At 39.2% G+C, this 18,707-nt stretch overlaps 2 protein-coding genes across 3 annotated transcripts in view; one reads left to right on the top strand and one right to left on the bottom strand.

Moving 5' to 3' along the window:
• The window catches only part of LOC134211667 (solute carrier family 2, facilitated glucose transporter member 1-like), a 21,076-nt gene extending 17,581 nt beyond the window's left edge, over window positions 1-3,495 (top strand). Inside the window, exons 4-7 of one of the 2 annotated variants that reach the window (XM_062688780.1) lie at window positions 927-1,455; window positions 1,515-1,727; window positions 3,083-3,185; window positions 3,242-3,495. In XM_062688780.1, coding sequence (XP_062544764.1) covers window positions 927-1,455; window positions 1,515-1,727; window positions 3,083-3,185; window positions 3,242-3,495 — 1,099 coding nt within the window. Of the gene's footprint in view, window positions 1-860; window positions 1,456-1,514; window positions 1,728-3,082; window positions 3,186-3,241 lie in introns of both variants that reach the window. The other variant, XM_062688779.1, reaches the window with a different exon arrangement.
• LOC134211669 (solute carrier family 25 member 35-like) lies at window positions 3,488-18,707 on the bottom strand. Its single transcript, XM_062688783.1, has 3 exons — window positions 18,458-18,707; window positions 4,289-4,464; window positions 3,488-4,237 (listed from the first exon to the last, which is right to left on the bottom strand). Exons 1-3 carry the CDS (start codon window positions 18,527-18,529, stop codon window positions 3,556-3,558), a joined length of 930 nt encoding a protein of 309 aa, XP_062544767.1. The 5' UTR covers window positions 18,530-18,707; the 3' UTR covers window positions 3,488-3,555.

Here is an 18,707-nt window from a genome sequence, read left to right as displayed (position 1 = left end):
TTTGAGTAGTTTTGCGCACACACACACACACACACACACACACACACACACACACACACACACACACACACACACACACACACACACACACACACACACACACACACACACACACACACACACACACACACAGACATCACCTCGATTCGTCGAACTGAGTCGATTGGTATATAACACTATGGGTCTCCGGGCCTTCTATAAAAAGTTTGTTTTTGGAGCGATCATATAGCCTTTACCGTATACTTAGTATACGAGAAAGGCAAAAACATTTCTAGGAGCAGTTGGTATATCTCGCTCCGGTTGTTTTTTTTTCGATCAAATTGTCAATTTGCTTGCAGCCTTCTAGATCGAATTCAATTCGAGTTTCGAGTTTCGAGCTTAGTTTTATATAAGTAAGTCGAGTCAAGTACAAGACACTGAAGACGGCCTTACTGTTGAGGTCGAAATACGTATCTGTCAAGATACAATTAAGTGGTGGAATTCAATGGGATTGTATAAACTCGTCTTATGACAAGTGTAGTTTTATATATTATCTCGGGTACTTATTCAAAAGGACGTATCTGATTTTGTAAACAAGGATTGGAACGTCGATTTCTCCAATCTGATTGCACTCCCACGCAAACCATCATCACAGACAGGTAAGGGGAGGCTAGAGAAGATAAGTGAATCACATTTTACACGCACAAATCGAACATTGACATTTTGGTAGTTGTGGCCACTCCTCCTAGGGCTGTCCTATTGTGCAATAGTTAAAAAATGGTCACGCTTCTAAACGTTTGAATGATTTAATGATTGAGATTGAGATTAAGAGATTGCTTTCATTCCTTATAATCTAGAAGTACTTTTATTTTCTTCAACAGGAAACGATTGTTCTTGATATCCTGCCTACTCCTTCTTATAGCAGTACCCTGCTTCCTATTCTGCAGGATGGCGTCGTCAATAGAGCTACTCTATATGGGTCGCATAACCGTGGGTCTAGCTTTGGGACTGGCTCTAACTAGCATTCCCATGTATCTGGCGGAAGTTTCTCCCCTGAAGCAACGCGGTGCTATGGGAGTATTGCTTCCCGTGGGAGTGACCGCAGGTGTTGTGCTTGGACAAATAGTTACTATGGAGCAACTGCTGGGCAGTGAAAGCCTTTGGCACTATGGATTAGGCGTTGGAGGATTCTTAGGTCTGATTGGGTTAGTGTTTTACTGCTGGATGCCTGAGAGTCCAGAATATCTGTACAGCATCAAACACCAACCAGAAGAAGCGCTGAAAGTGGTTCGCAAATTATTTGGAAACAATAGTATAGATGAAACCTTCGAGAAACGGATTAGATTAGGAAAGCAAACTCTCCAAAAACCGGACACGTTTTCTCTAAAGAAAGTATTTGTGGACAGCAAATACAGACTGCCTTTGGCGTTGCTTTTCTTTATGAATGCTGGGTGTGGACTATCAGGCGTTAATGCGGTAGGTATTTCAGAGTAAAATGTAATATTGGAAAAATTATTGTTCAAATAAAACCGCAGATCTTTTCGTACTCTGTCTCGACGTTGGAACGGATTGGGATAAGTTCCAGCGATGCAACGCTTATCAGTATTGGTTATGGGTGCATCAACCTGGCAGCATCCAGTTGTGGACTTTTTCTGATGGATCGCTTCAACCGTAGGCCAATGATGCTAATTTCTTGTATCGGCTGTGGAATAACTCTATTGATTAATACATTAGCTATTTATTTCGTGGTAAGTTTATTGGGGTTTTTTGTGATTTGCCAGCGATTATCCAAATTTAAAGTCAACTAGTCGACCCGGCAGACGTTGTCCTGCATAGTAGGCGAAATGCGCGTTGTGAACTGCCCATGCGAAACTCTATATGAATCTTAAATCTAGTTTTTCACGGTTTAGGTACTCAACCTAACTTGTGATATTCGCATGAAGAAATATCATATGAACCCGTCGGAAAGTATAACGAATTTAAAAGCTGAAGCAATGGAGAACATCCATTCAGCCGTTTCCGTTTTATGCGGATACGAACACAGACCATTTCATTTTTATTATATAGATAGATAGAAGGTTGGGGACGGATCGCAGTTATTTTGCCAACTACGGCAAAAAAAAACTAGATTCTGGTTTAAGACTATGCTTGACGCAAAAAAAAAGAAATACATGAAATGATAGGCATAGAAGATTACACACCAAATTTTCTTCCAGCCATCCAGCAAAACGATTTGCTGAAAACATACCAGCAAAGCAATGTTTTGCTGTATTACAGCAATCGGTTTATTAGTTTGCTGAATTTCAGAATTTGTTTCAACAAGACCTATTGTTTGCTGAAAACCAGCAAAGTTATCAAAATGTCAATTGGAAATGTCACTCGATTTCATGAGTTGTACAATTTTTATTTCCTCGTGTTGTTGATTTTCAAGCCAAGTAAGGAAATTGTTACGTTTCTAAATCATCGGTTCAGTGAAATATTTGAATTTAGAAAATGCTTGGTGAGTATGTTTAACTTTAATAGTTTTCATCTAGGTGCAGAAAATGGTTATGATTAGCATGAATAAACCATTATTTTCTTTTTTTATTTCAGGCGGATTAATATTGTAAAATGTGGACCAGCAGTAAGAAGCTTCGTTGCTGAAAAATGTTTCTTAAAATAAAATTACGGAATGATTATTTAAAATAATAAAAAAGAACATGTAGTAATAGAATACTTAATTTATTTGAAATACCACGAAGCACCGAATTTTTAAAAATATTTTTCTTTAATTCTGCGCTTTTTGTAATCCTGGTAATTGCTGAAAATACAGCTAAAAATTAAAGTTTATCTTTTGCTGGTTAACCAGCAACATGATTTTTCAATTGCTGAACATCAGCACTTGAACTGTCATTTGCATGAAAATTAATTTTGCTGGTTGAACAGCAATTTATTTTGCTGGATTAATTGCTGGATGAACAGCACAAAAAAAATCAGCAAAATTTTGCTGGATTCCAGCGAAATAAAATTAGTGTGTAGATTAGATTAGATTACTTGAAAGGCAGACTATGTTTCGGAAGGATGAGAACCCACTATAACATTACATTTTCTACTCACTTTTTAGGATTATGCAAATTGGTTTGCAATGATTTCAGTAGGAGCCATCGTAGCTTTCTTATTGTTCTATCAAGCTGGAATTGGGCAGATACCATTTTTTATTGGTGCTGGTAAGAACCACAATTAATATTTATATTTTTAACCTTAGACATTTCTAACGTTGCAGAACTGTTCGATATAGGACCGCGTTCATCTGCGCTTTCTTTGGGATCTTTTGGTTCCTGGTCAGCGAATCTCATCATGGTAATGCTGTTTCCCATTGTACAACAATTGTGGGGAGCGTTCGCTTTTCTTCCGTCATCAATAGTTTGCTTTGCATTAGCAATATTCGTGTACTTTTATCTTCCGGAGACACGTGCTTCCAATATCAGTGATATATCACAACTCATTTCAAGAGGATTCAAATCTAAAATTCGTTAGTGGAGATTTATTGACGTTTAAAGACTGCTCGGTAACAATAATAAAAACAAGCAACAATTATCACAGTGTTTCTTTCCTTCGGTAGTACCTCTTCCTAATAGCTTTTAATTCATCAAAAAATACTAGCACCAGCATTGAGTGTGGCCCAATCCTCATATAATGAGGCCAGAAGCCTTTGTATAGCCCTGCCACTCCTTCGGTTTTGAGAATTTTGAAGAAGCAGTCGACCACCCCTTTGTAATAGAGACCCTTTCCCTTTGCATCGACCCCTTGATTGTACAAACGAGTGGCCACCACATCTGGTGGAGTCATCGTGATAGCCATAACAGTTCCTCCGGCGATCCCAGAGAGAAAAGAAACCAATCGATCCGACTGCTGAGAATGCAGAGGGTACCTTAGTAACATATCCTTCGTATAGCCATAGCCGGCCAATTGACCGCCACTTCCCAGCATTGCGCGCGGCATGGTCACGGACACTCCTCTGTATAAGCCTCGGATTCCGTGTTGCTGGAAGATTTCCTTCAGGGCACTCAACATTCCCGTATGCTTATGCTGATATCCAACGGCTATTTGTGCGACGGCTTGCGATTGAAGGTGCGTTCGAAGCATGAAGAATGGACTTGCCAACGCCGATCCTATGAATCCACCGATACCGCCCCAAAAGGCACATTTCCAAATGGACTGTTTTCCTGATTTAGCCACCGTGTATCCATTCTCGAATGCCGTGTTGTAGATCCCCAACCTGGCGGGAAACTTTGTTATTGAAGTGGAACGTTCCGCATCCGTGACTCACCTGGCCGAATTGATCCCAAACTGGAAGCAAAGGGATGGTGCCAATCCTTTCTGGAGGGCCCAGTATCCGTCGTTCTTGGCAATCGTCAGGAAGGCATCCAAAATACTTTTATATGGCTTGGCGTAGGTACCTTTTGCGGCAAGTTCCCCTTGGAGCTGCATGCGTGTCTTAACCACCTGCGAAAAAATAAACTCTCTATTTAGAACAATAATTTTATTTGGTGTCTGAGAGTGCATCGAAATTTAGCCAATTCGCGACAAGCCTTTTTTAGCAGGTCTGCATATTTTTCAGTATTAAGACCGATACAAATATTTAAATATGGGAAGACGAGGAAATGCCTGCTAGCTGGTTGGACGGCCTCATTTGCCCTCTCTTTAAGAAAGGGCACAGACTGGAGTGCGCCAATTACCGAGGAATAACCCTCCTTAATTCGGCGTACAAAATTATGTCCCGTATTCTGTTCAACAGATTGAGACCGCATAAAGAGTCCTTCGTCGGCGAATACCAAGCAGGTTTTCGTGAGGGCCGATCAACGACGGATCAAATGTTTACCCTGAGACAAATCCTTGATAAATTCCGGGAGTACAACTTGCAGACACATCATCTGTTTATTGATTTCAAGGCGGCGTACGATTCAGTGAAACGGAATGAATTATGACAAATTATGCTTGAACATGGTTTTCCGGCGAAACTGATACGGCTGATTCGTATAACGTTGGACGGATCGAAATCAAGTGTAAGGGTTGCGGATGAAATATCGACGTCATTTGTTACTTTAGATGGATTAAAGCAGGGTGATGCACTCTCGAATCTACTGTTCAATATAGCGCTCGAGGGAGCGATTAGGAGAGCTGGTATGCAAAGAAGCGGTACCATTATCACAAAATCGCATATGCTCCTGGGATTTGCGGACCATATCGATATTATCGGAATTGATCGCCGTGCCGTGGAAGAGGCTTTTGTGACTTTTAAGAGGGAGACAGCGAGGATTGGACGATCAATACGATCAACGTGGGTTCATTAGTGGTGGTAGCGAAATGGTGCTGGATGGTGGAAAATTTGAAGTGGTAGAAGAATTTGTGTATCTTGGAACATTAGTGACGTGCGATAATGATGTTACCCGCGAGGTAATGCGTATTGCAGCTGCAAATATAGCTTATTACGGACTTCGTAACCAGCTTAAGTTCCGTAGTCTGCAAACGAAAACAAAACTCGCGCTGTATGCTATTCTGATTCTTCCGGTGGCTTTATACGGCCATGAGTCATGGACGTTAAAGGAGGCTGATCGGAGAGCTCTCGGAGTGTTTGAGCGTAAGGTGTTGCGGACAATACTCGGCGGTAAACAGGAGAACGGTATCTGGCGGCGTCGCATGAATCACGAATTGTACCAGGTGTATAAAGGGCTGGATATTATTAAGCTTATACAACACGGCAGACTACGGTGGGCTGGTCACGTTGTTCGTATGCCGGAAGAACGTCAAGCGAAGATAATATTTAGTAGAGAACCCGGAAGAGGCTGCAGGCTTCATGGAAGGCCGCGTACACGATGGCTTTTTGCAGTTGAAGAGGACCTGAGGGCGCTCAATGTTCAGGGCGACTGGAAGCGATTGGCCCAGGATCGAGCCCAGTGGAGAAGGATACTCCATTCGGCGTAAGTTCATCGAAGAGCTGTACTGCCGCGATTCGCATAAGAGTCCCATGTCGATTTTTGACGATTTTGATTTTCTGCCCGAAATAAGTTTGAAATGACCCCATCTTTAAGAAAAACTGATAAAATAATAGGTTTTGTTCTAGAAATTTGAAAATCAAAACCCACTTGTGTTGTCCCATCTTGCTATTTATTCGCATAACAGTCACATTCCAGATTTTGATAGACTTTTGCACATAAAATAAATATAATTATGGTCCATTTAATAGTTCCACAGCAATGTATACAGATAAAGAATATTATGCCATTTTGTATTTCTCCATATAAAACAAGTTTGAAAAATTCAACGGCATATTTCTCAAGTTGAAGAAAACTGACATGGGACTCTTATGCGAATAGGGGCAGTGTAGCCCATCAAGTATCAAGTATCAAGTAAGTACAAATATAGTCTGATAGTCTGATAGTTAATAGTCTGATCTGCAAAGGTGCGGCATTACCAAACTTGAGGTGACAGGTTTGATTCCCAGTCCAGTCAGGGGGATTTCTCAGGATAAAAAATTCGTTTTTTATGGGCATCAGAGTATCAATATGCAGCAAGTAATACTCAATTTCAAACATATTTAGTTGATATCGAAAACTATCAATTTTACAACTGCGGAAATGCATTAAGAGCACTAAGTAAAGGGCCTTATCAGGGCTTGCAGAAATCGCTCTCAATAGATAACGAACAACGATAAAAGAGAGGCAAAAACTGTTCCGAATCATAACAAGCCATGATAACAAATTTATCAAACTTGTATACAAGTGCGATACAAGTATGTGGGCCCTCCTTAGCCGTGCGGTAAGACGCGCGGTTACAAAGCAAGCCATGCTGAGGGTGGCTGGGTTCGATTCCCGGTGCCGGTCTAGACAATTTTCGGATTGGAAATTGTCTCGACTTCCCTGGGCTTAAAAGTATCATCGTGTTAGCCTCATGATATACTAATGCAAAAATGGTAATTTGGTTTAGAAACCTCGCAGTTAATAACTGTTGAAGTGCTTAATGAACACTAAGCTGTGAGGCGGCTCTGTCCCAGTGTGGGGATGTAATGCCAATAAGAAGAAGAAGAAGACAAGTGCGAAAAAAACAAAATAGGATAGGCAGCCCTCACAGAAAAATGGGGATTCTCGCTTTGTTTTCGCTCCTTTCGTGTTGGTTAACACTGCACAGATTTGTAGAACAAGTTAAAATGCATCTTCAGAGCCAGTGCTCCCCGCATTTGGAGCTTTCGAAAAGAAATTTATCATGGGGTATAGCATCCCGAATCAGTTCTCTATCATGACAGCTTGCGAAAAAAGTTTCTAGCGGTATGAGAGACTTTGGACAGTACTTAATTCGTCTTAGACGGTTTAATACATTCCACTAAACGAGCTTAATATATTTTTCTGATGAGAGACTTGCTCTTTCTCTTTAGGATTCAATCCCTGGGCCTTATGGCTCAAGCACAATGAATTCGTTTGCGTGCGTTTTGACAGTTTCCCATGGGATGCGGCCTTTATCTGGCATGCGGCCTTAATTTCAGAGTTAAAATAGGAATGTCCAGAATAGTAGTAAAGCAAAACTCTGTTTTAACACTGGAATAAAGATTGGATACCAAGAAAATAAAAAACCAAACTATCGAGATGGTAGTCTTTCCATCATCATAATTCCTGGGACATTCTCAAGAATTCCCTTGGGAATTGATTTCGAGGCTTCTATCTGAAAGTTATCCAGAAATATCTTTGAAAATGCATTAAGGTGTTACTACATAAATCTAAATAGAAATTCTTTCGGAGAATCCTGCAGAGATTCCTTCGTAGATACCCTAATTAATTCTTCAGGAAATACCTGCAGGAATTCGATAAGGCATCCAGTAATTCCTTCATGCACACCTTCGGAAATTCCTCCAGTAATTCATTCAGAAAATCTTTGGCAAATGAATCCAGAAATTCCTTCGGAAATTATCTCAGGAATTTCCTTGGATATCTTCTTCTTCTTATTATTCTTCTTCTTCTTCTTTTTCTTCTTCTTCTTCTTCTTCTATGGCTCTACATTCCAATTGGAACTTGGCCGGCTTTTCAATTTAGTATTCTATTAGCATTTCCTCAGTTATTAATTGAAAGCTTTGCTATGGAATTTCTTCGAAACTTTCTCCACGAATTCCTTTACAAATGTTTTCAGAAAATCTCCAGGAATTCCTTTAGGAATATTTGCATAAGTTCCAACACGAATTCCTTCAATTACTCCGTAGGAAATTTTCTTCTCTTGGAATTTCTCAATTTCTCTTCGACACGTTTTCTATGAATTCCTTTCAAAATTTCAGGACAAAATTTCAGAAATTTACGAACGCTAAAATTTTTGACATTTCTAAATTTCTTTAAGAAATTCTTTGGACATTCCTCCGAGAATTCCTTCGGATTCCTTCTGTAGGAGAATCCTCCGTAAATTACTGATTCCAGAAATTCTTTTGCAAACTCCTGAAGATATTCGAAAATTAAAAGAAGGTTTGGATTGGATTTGGATTGGATTTGGATTGGATTTGAATGGGATTTGGATTGGATTTGGATTGGATTGGATATGGATTGGATTTGGGTAAGATTTGGATTGGATTTTAATTGGATTTGGTTTGAATTTGGATTGGATTTGAACTGGATTTGGATTGGATTTGGATTGGATTTGGATTGGATTTGGATTTGGATTGGATTTGGATTGGATTTGGATTGGATTTGGATTGGATTTGGATTGGATTTGGATTGGAATTGTATTGGATTTGGATTGGATTTGGATTGGATTTGGTTTGGTTTGGATTGGATTTGAACTGGTTTGGATTTGGTTTGGATTGGGTTTGGATTTGGATTAGATTTGGATTAGATTTGGATTGGTTTGGATTGGTTTGATTGGTTTGGATTGGTTTGGATTGGATTGGATTTGGATTGGATTTGGATAAGATTTGGATTGGATTTGGATTGTGTTTGAATTGGATTTGGATCGAGTTTGGATTTAAATTAGATTTGGATTGCATTAGCATTGGATTTGATTTAGATTGAATTTGGATTATTGGAATTGGAGATATTTGGAATTGGATTTGGATCGAGTTTGGATTTAAATTAGATTTGGATTGGATTTGGATTGGATTGGATATGGATTGGATTTGGATAAGATTTGGATTGGATTTTAATTGGATTTGGTTTGGATTTGGATTGAATTTGGATTGGATTTGAACTGGATTTGATTTGGATTTGGATTGGATTTGGATTTGGATTAGATTTGGATTGGATTTGGATTGGATTTGGATTGGATTGGATTGGATTTGGATTGGATTTGGATAAGATTTGGATTGGATTTGGATTGTGTTTGAATTGGATTTGGATCGAGTTTGGATTTAAATTAGATTTAGTTCTAATAAGACTAATAAGACTAAATAGACTAATAAGATTTAGTAATGAAGTTCAACACCACTTAGTTTAGGATTGCATTTGGGTAAGATTTGGACTGTTTTTTGGAAGAAATTGTCATTGTGTTTGACAAACAAGGCTTCGTAAATTTGTTGTTCTCTAATCATCCAACGAAAGTATGGATCACGTTTTATCTTTGCGCCCACAGTTTGGGAACCCACACTCTGAATCATCTTCTTCTTCTTCTTCTTATTGGCATTACATCCCCACACTGGGACAGAGCCGCCTCGCAGCTTAGTGTTCATTAAGCACTTTCACAGTTATTAACCGCGAGGTTTCTAAGCCAGATTTCCATTTTTGCATTCGTATATCATGAGGCTAACATTGCCCAGGGAAGTCGAGACAATTTTCAAACCGAAAATTGCCTAGACCGACACCGGGAATCGAACCCAGCCACCCTCAGCATGGTCTTGCTTTGTAGTCGCGCGTCTTACCGCACGGCTAAGGAGGGCCCAACACTCTGAATCATTGTTCTGGTATTAAAACCATGATGTTGAGTCAAGTTTATTTTTATGTGCAGTTTTCAATAGGGTTAACCGGTTGCTCAATTGCAACCGATGTTCACTTTCGTCTCATTTAAATAACCCAGGAGAAAAAACAAGCATTACATCCTATGCTAGAAGATTTTTTTTTTGCGTTTTTAATAAGAGAAGAAGGGAAATGTGGGATTTGAGTAAAATGCCTTCAGCGTGTTATAATAGATTCATACATCAGCGTGTCAATCGGCGAGCAGCAAGCCAAGATTTTGCCTCTTCGAGTCAGACCTCCGCGGCGTGCCCACGCATCCACGGAGAGTCGCCGTCATAACTTCGTTTCGGCCATTCAGGGCCACACAAGTGGTAACATTTGCACGTAGTCGTAGTCCGATATTTCACAATTACTTTCTGCATGGAGCATAACCGAAAAGAGAAACGGTGGTAAAAGATCTGGGAACCATGCTGGATTCAAAGCTCACATTCAAAGATCATATTTCATAAGCGACCTCTAAAGCTTCGGTCAATCTCGGTTTCATCTTCCGTATTGCAAATAGACCTGTGCGCCGGTCATATCATCGGCGGCGGCGGCGTGGTGGTCACTTTTACCCCGGCGGCGGCGGCGTCACGGCGGCGCGCCGTTGACTTTTATCGGCGGCGGCGGCGGCGGCGTGAACCGGCGTGGATGAAAAAATCAATGGCTGAAAAATCAATTTTACCGCAGATTTTTGGATTGATTCACACGGTAGGAATCGGCCGTATAAAAACCGACTACAGTGGATTAAAATTGCAATATTCTGCGTTTGCCGATCATCAAACAGCACATTCAAAATAGTCAATTGCCGGCGATACTAATCAATACCTGATTTCAAAATGTTATTTGAATTACCACTATTTTGTTACTCTTTGATTTTGATTAATCAAATTTTAACAATAAATCCTGCTTTACTTTTTCGTGACCCCTAAGTGAAGAATTAGATTTCGGTGTCATAGAGCAAATTGGTAATAACTTTTTTCAAAAGTTATTTCAAATTTAGGATTTAGATGCACTTCAGTCGTTTTGATCTCAAAATAACTAAGTTTCCGAAAAAATCTACTATTTTCCTGAAATCTGAAAGAATTTCTGGAGGAAACTATTTTTTTTTATTCTTACAGGCATTTCTCAGTAAATTTCATTAGGAATTCCTTCGTAAAATCCTATGACAATGTCTGCAGAATTTTTCTATTTTAGAAAGAATAATCCATTCAGGTTCTCTTTGGGAAATTCCTTTAGTAAAAGATAAAATATATTCATTCGGAAATTTATTAAAGAATGAACTATTTTCTGATGGAATTCCTAAGAGAATTTTCTAAAGGACTTTCCGAGAAAATCCCTGAAGTAGTGTTGGAAAGTGTAGTAGGAACCTTTTAAGAAAATTTTGAGCAAATCCCCACAGACATTTCGAAGGAATTCCTAACAGTATTTCCAAAATGCATCAGCGGCTGCTTCCGCATCTTCCTCGATTGCACACCCCAGAGCCGACGACATGTTCCAGGTTCTCTGCAAGTTCTTTTGCTGGTCTCTCTTCCTGCATACGCACTACATGTCCAACCTACTGTAATCTGCCTTATTTTATCAACCTGCCTATGTCTGCATTTTGGTATACTTGGTTTAACTCGTGGTTCATTCATTCGACTGCTCCATTTACCATTTTCCACCACGCTGCCAAGTATTGAGCACAGTATTTTCAACTCAAACACTTTGAGAATTTCATGGCCGTACAGGACGACTGGACGAATCAACGATGTGTACAGAGCTAGTTTTGTCAGCGTCTGTAGGTAGTTTCATGAAGTTACAAAAGAATTTTCTGGAGGATTTTTTAAAGGATTACCCTGAGAAATTCTATATTAAATTGCTTAAAGTAGTTTTGGAAGAATTCCTATGGGAATTTCAGGAACAATGATTGTCAAGGAACTCCGAAGGAATATCAAATTTATTTTCAAAAAAAATTCCAAAGCAAAATTCCGAAGCTGACAGAAATTTGTGAAGGAATCCGTTAATAAATTTCTGAAGGAGTTTTTAGAGATTTTTTTTGGAATTTTGAAACAATTTCCTAAGAAACTCCTAAAACATTCTCTGTAGATATTTCAAAAAGAAGGATTTTCAGAAGGTATATCCGAATTTCTGAACGAAGTGTTGACGGAATGTCCAAAGAAATTTTCGGAGATATCCAAGACTGTCAGAAGATTCTTCAGGAGTGACTTTGAAAAAAAAAACCTTCAGGGAATTCTACGAATATTACTGCAGGAACTTGTTCAGGAATTCTTGAGGAAATTTCGTCCTAGAACTTTTCAAGGAATTCCAAAAGAGTTCTTAGAAGAATTTCTTGAAGAATTTTCGGGAAAACACCTTAACGATTCTCCCAAGGTTTTCTTAAGCAAATTTCTGAAGGAACTTTTTCCGAACTAATTCCTGAGAGAAATTTCAGTATATAGCTGAGAGAATTTTCGAAAGACTTTCTGGAATTCGTTTTCGGAGGAGTTTTTGTAGAACTCCTTGAGGTAATATCCGATGGAATTCCTGGACGAATCTCCATAGGATTATTTTTAAGAATTACAAAAAAAAAATCCTGGAGAAATCTAGGAATTACTTCAAAAATACCAGTAGGCATTTCCACTGAAATTGTATGAGAAATTTCTTCATAAATTCCTTTGAGAATTCTTTCGGAAATTCCTTCAAATATTCCCTCAGAAATTCTTTTAGGGGTTGTCCATAAACCACGTAGACTCTTGAGGGAGAGGGGGTTCAAAAAAGTCTACGTCAGTCTACGAAGGGGGGCAGGGGTATACGAAAAGTCTACGTAGAATTTTTCTATTTTTTTTTTTTCGGAAAACTTCATACAGCAGCCTCGTGCGAAGTTCACTTGTTTGATTTTTTTTCGATTTTTCCGTTTTTTTGCAAGATTTTACCGAAATAATCTTTCGAATCTCTTATGGATTTCACTGAAGTAATAGTCTGAACTACGGCTTAAAAATATCATGATTTCAACAGCAAATTCTTCTGTGTTGAGCATTCTCCAAAATATTCTACAAAATTTCGAAAAAATTTCAAAATTTCCACTTGGATTACATTGATTACATTGTAGATTCTACTAAAATTCATTGGATAGTCAGCAGGGATTTCCAAACGACATTCTTTGGAGCTTGTAAGGGGAACTCTCCGAAATGTCCGTGCGAATTTCTTCAGAATTTGTAATTTTCATGAAAATTTATTCTATTTTTCACGATAAATTCACCACAAATTCAACTGAAATCCTTTATAATTTCCACCGAAAGTTATCTGGAAAACTCTTTGGAATGTCCATAGGATTTTTTTTTTATTTCTTCAGGAAATCGCTCCTACTTTGCAAGAGAAATGTCAAAATATCGTAGGAAACCTTTAGCATGGTTTCAACGGGAAATAATTCAAAATTTTCACGGAAAATTACTCGACATTTTAACAGGAAAACTTTTGGAATTTATAAAAAATTCTTGAGATTTCAACGGAATGGAATTTTCGGGAATTTCTACGGAATTTCAACGACAAACTTTTTGGAATGTAGACTTGATGTTCTCGGAATTTCAACTCGAAATTTTTCGAAATTCTGAAAATTCTTGGGTTTTCTACAAATTTGAACCGGCATGAAGAATTATAATTCAGATGCGTGACAGATTTTAAGCATATGCAAGTGCCGGTGGCGGTGGCGCACACCTCTAGGAGGAATCAAATCCAACAGAAATTAAGTTAATAGGCTTCGAGATTTTGTTTCAGGAGCTATGGACAGAGAATTTAATTTGATTTCGTTTTGAATTTTTTTGATATTGAGTTGGATTTTGTTCAGTTTGATTTTGTTAGGTTTAAAAATTTGAAGTTTACTGTAGTGTTTACAATGGATTTGTATATCTGAATTGCTGAAAACGTGGTTGATTTCAACTTTTTCCAATCACGTATGACCTTTTGTCAAATTTGAAAAGTCTACGTAGACTTCAAGGGGTGGGGAGGTGATTTGGAAAAGTCTACTAGGATGGAAGGGGTGGTGGGTTTGAAAATGTGAAAATTTGGCCTACGTTGTTTGTGGGAAGTTGTTTAGAAATACTTTCAAAATCTCTTAAAGAAGTTCAAACGGGAATTATTTTCGAAAATTCATTCAGGCTCTCTTTTAAAAATGCCTTCAGAAATACATTTAGAAATTCCTGCACAAAACCCTCCAGGAATTTCTTCAAAACCTTCTCCAAAAATTCATTTGAGAGCTCCTCAAACAAATTTGCTTGAATAATCTTAAAAAACTCCACCAATAATTCCTTTGGATATTGCATCAGGGATTTCTTTATAAGTTTCTATCAGGATATCCATTGAAAATTAATTAGATAATGAAACAGTTTTCGGTTGCTAATTGAATTTTTGAAAAAATAAAACAAATAAATTAAAAAACTAACACTGAAAAAATCTGAAGATATTACTGAAAGAATTTCGTAAAGAACCCATGAAGGCATTTTCGATGGAATTCCTGCAGGAAGTTCTGGAAGAATTTTAGGAGAATATTTTAAAGGAATTGCTGGAAGAAGTTCTGAAGAAATTTCTTAGGAAAATTAGGAAGAAATCCCTTTATAAATTAATTTATTTGAGGAATTCATAGAATAATTACCGAACACGGTTAGATGACTTTACCCATTAATGGGTACTATGTTATTGTTGATATTATTCCCACCGTGAAAAATTCACCCATTTTCTTGAAAAAGCGCCACTACCCATTTTAAAGGGTAGTGGCGCTTTTTCAAGAAAATGGGTGAATTTTTCACGGTGGGAATAATATCAACAATAACATAGTACCCATTAATGGGTAAAGTCATCTAACCGTGAAGAAATTCATGAGGAGGTATTCCTTTAAAAAATTTAAGAGTTACTAAACAGTTTTTGAAGAAACTCCAAATGGAATTTCTTGAGAAATTTATTAAGAAATATCCGGAGGAATCGCTAAAGAAACTTCCGAAGGAATTCCTTAACGATTCTTCTAAGGAATTCTTAACAACAATTTCGTAGAAATTAATGAATAATTTTTTGTATGCATTCCATAAGGAATTTCCTGAAGAAATTCGTGAAGGATTTTCTGGAGAAATCCGTAATGGAATTTTTGAAAGAATTTTCGGAGAAATTTTGTAACACATTTCTGGAAGAATACATAAAGTAATTTTCTAAAGTTTTTTATCATAACTTTTCGGAGGAATATCTGGAGGAATGTACTAGGAAATATACCAAGTGGTTTTGGCGCTTTGAGGATGTATTCAAACCTTCACAAAAGCTTATGTGCCACAACAAACATAATTTGCGAGTCACCTACAGGCAGTGTTGTCTTACACTCTGTGCAAGAAATTCTGCTCTTTGATTTTACTCCATCTAAACGATGGACATTTAGAAAATTCAAATAGCCTTCTATTAGTTGCACTTACTTAGTTAAGATTGTAAAATCGTTTGGATGGAGTAAAATCGAAGAGCAGATTTTTTTTGCACAGAGTATAAGACAACACTGCCTACAGATTTAGGTGCCCGACTGAATGAGGCTTTGTCATAGATGAATTCCAAAGTCCATTTCAACATTTTTTGTATTATTCTACTTAGGGTCGATTTCTTCACCTCCGCTTAGGCCTTAAACCTTGTTTAAGCGTATGGGTAAGCACCGCTGAAGAGTTAAGCGGAGGTGAAGAAATTGGCCATTAGTAGATTAAATCTACTAGATACAGTCTAATTCAAATTCACAACTATACGACCAACCAATTAATTATCCAATGTTTGTCACCACACTGTCCAGCAAAGCTGTGAACAGCAAGCACCCCATGGGGGGTTCGATGTGCCCGGCGTTTAAGCGTGCTGCAAAATCAAAGTGCAGGTAAAGCAGCTGGCTTGCTCGGCTTCGCCCGAGTGTTTGGTGTGCGCAGGTTTAGAGGAAACGGCGGAACACGTGTTGTTCGTGTGCTCACGTTTTCGCGCAATGCGTGACCACATGCTTGCCACATGTGGTCTGGACAACCTAGTTCGGAGGATGTGTAAAGACGAAGTTGGCTGGAACGCCGTTTTATCGGCTATCGCCCAAATCGTCTCGGAGCTACACAGAAGGTGGCGCGTGGACTCAAGGATGGCTAGTTCAGGCGCAAATAAGAGGTGGTCCAAGGGATCGGAGTCGGCTTCATGGGTCATACCGGTGGTCATGCTCTGTGGTCGAACTCGATCCTTTTATCGAACAAGTGGCCGCGCGAAGAACAACATGGTATCGTCGCTTTCGCGGCGTCGGTCAACCGGGGGGGTTCCGAGCCCGAGGACGGAAAGGGGTCCTCGTCAAGGCTGGGGCAGGCGTAGGCCTCGCGTCGGCAAGTCCCTCTGTGTGCTGGCGAATAGGCCCTATCGCAGAAAGGTCAATTTGGGGTGCACGCGGCATCATTCTTGATACCAGTCGTGCAGAGGGAAGCAGGCGCGAAGTCGACCCTGCCCACCTTCCGAGGACATAGGGCGTGGTAAGGCCACCTGGAAAGCCGGCAATGCGCTGGCACGATACCATGGTGTTCTTCTAAAAAAGCGAGTCACGATGTTCGATGCTGCAAGGACACGCAGCTAACCTCGAGGGTGCGTCATGCACTGGCCCCCTTTGAAGCATTACTTTCTGGTTGTACCGAAGGGACGATGGGCTTGGCGGCAATGGAAACGGTTTAGCTGGTCGGGGATGCAGTCCTGCCTCCCTCATTGGAGGTGGCCCCTAACCCCGCACTTCCTGGTCAACCCAGGATGTTTGTTGAGCAGATTCCCCCTCCATTGTGTAGGAAGAAAAAAAAACACTGTCTTAGAGGCACCATCACTTGAGGTAGATTTGAAATTGAATTCTGACGAGTTCCACCTCAACAACATTCTAACAACTAACTAACAAAAACAATCATGACACGAGTTTGGTACTATTCCAATCAATTCCACCACGTTGTATTGTCTTACAAATACGTATTTCGTCCCTGTAAGGCCATCTTCAGTGTCTCTTATTTTACTCGACTCGACTCAAGTTAATTTATTTTTTTATTGCGATTAGTCATCGGCGTGGCAAAATTATGATCGGCGGCGCGCCGGCCCAAAATCGCCGGCGGCGGCGGCGTGAGTAAAACCACCGGCGGCGGCGGTGCGGCGCGGCGGCGCACAGGTCTAATTGCAAAGCCATTCAAAGATGTTTACTCAATACTCGAATGTCTATCAATACTCGAATATGGGTCGGTAGTATGGTCTCCATTTTACCAGAATGGTTGTATGAGGATCGAAGCTGTGCAGAGAAAAATTGTAAGGTATGCCTTGCGATCAAGGATGTTAACGATCATTTAGTAATTTGCGTTCGATCATTTAGTAGTTTGTCAATAACACATTCCAGAAGTTGAATTTCAAAATATGTTGTATGGTGGACTTCTAGTGCGAAGGTTTTTCTTCAACTTTGCCTAATGGTTCGTTATTAGAATTCAACTAATAACGGAGTTAGAGCGCTAGTTGCAGAAACTTAAACTAAATGATTGGAATTTTGTTATCATTTAGTCTAAGTTACTGAAACTATAGCCATGACTAGTGGAATTCAAACAACGAACCATTAGGCAGAGTTGTAGAGAAACCTTCGCACTAGAAGTCCACCATACAACATATGAAATTCAGCTTCTGGAGTGTGTTATTGACAAACTACTAAATGATCGAACGCAAATTACTGAATGATCGTTAGCATCCTTGCTTGCGATTATTGCCGATTGTTGCAGACAATCTGCCGCCCTCGGTGCTAGTTAATCAAGCTGGATCTCCTTGGAGTGCGCAGGAACGTATCTATAGCAATGTTTGTTTCTGATCTTCTGACTAGCCAAATAGACTGTGCGGGGTTACTGAGCCAGATCAACATCAACATTCGACGAAGAATATTAAGGAATAATGAATTTCTGCGCATACCGGCTACAAGAACTAACTTTGGCTTTAACTCTCCTTTATTGAGCATGTGTCGAATTTTTAATAAGTGTTTCAATGTCTTTGATTTTATTTTGTCTAGGGATACTATCAAGAAAAATGTTTTGTGTTTACTGTCTCGTGGTTGATTATTATATTTTGATAAGTATATTTCGGTGTATTTAGATATAAGGTAATTCTGTCATTAGGAATGTATTATTCTGTTGGTAGAAAAGATGAGGAGGTTTTGCGCTCTCTTGAGTAAGAGTTTATAAAACTCAACTCAAGAGACCTTTTCCCTGCTCCTAAATAAAATAAAATAAAATATATCGAAATGCAAACATCGAGATACAGAGAGTCAACTGCAGTTTATTTAATATGTTTCAAGTATTAACAGTATTTACGTCTGAAAAATTTCAAATTGTTCATCAAACTGAATACATTTTGATGGTTTCCTTCCTGATTACACTCAAGTACCATATTGTGAAATAACAAGAGTTGTGTATTACTTGTTGATATGATCATTCACGCCGCATGTTACTGCCGTTTCGAAATGTCTCATGGTCTGTTGCCTGCCCTACGGGCAGAGTCGAGATCGTCGCTTTACCTACCTCCAAAGGATTTGTGAACAGCGTAGCTCCCATCGATGCGACACCTCCAAGTAGAAAATCCGTCCCATCCATTTCGAAAACAATTAATGAATTAAACCTATGAAACAAACCTTAAAAAATATAAAATTAAGATTATACACAATCTAAAGTCTGATGTTATATCATTTGGTTCGTTTCGTTGTCGAAGCTACTGGGATACAACTACACTGCTCGTACTGCGACGAACAGTGCTGCAAAGGGAATGGAACAA

This window comes from Armigeres subalbatus, chromosome 2 (genome assembly GCF_024139115.2).
Source record: "Armigeres subalbatus isolate Guangzhou_Male chromosome 2, GZ_Asu_2, whole genome shotgun sequence".
In the NCBI taxonomy this organism is placed as follows: Eukaryota; Metazoa; Arthropoda; class Insecta; order Diptera; family Culicidae; genus Armigeres; species Armigeres subalbatus.
Note: the sequence above shows the minus strand (reverse complement) of the source record. Positions and strands in the feature narration are given on the sequence as shown.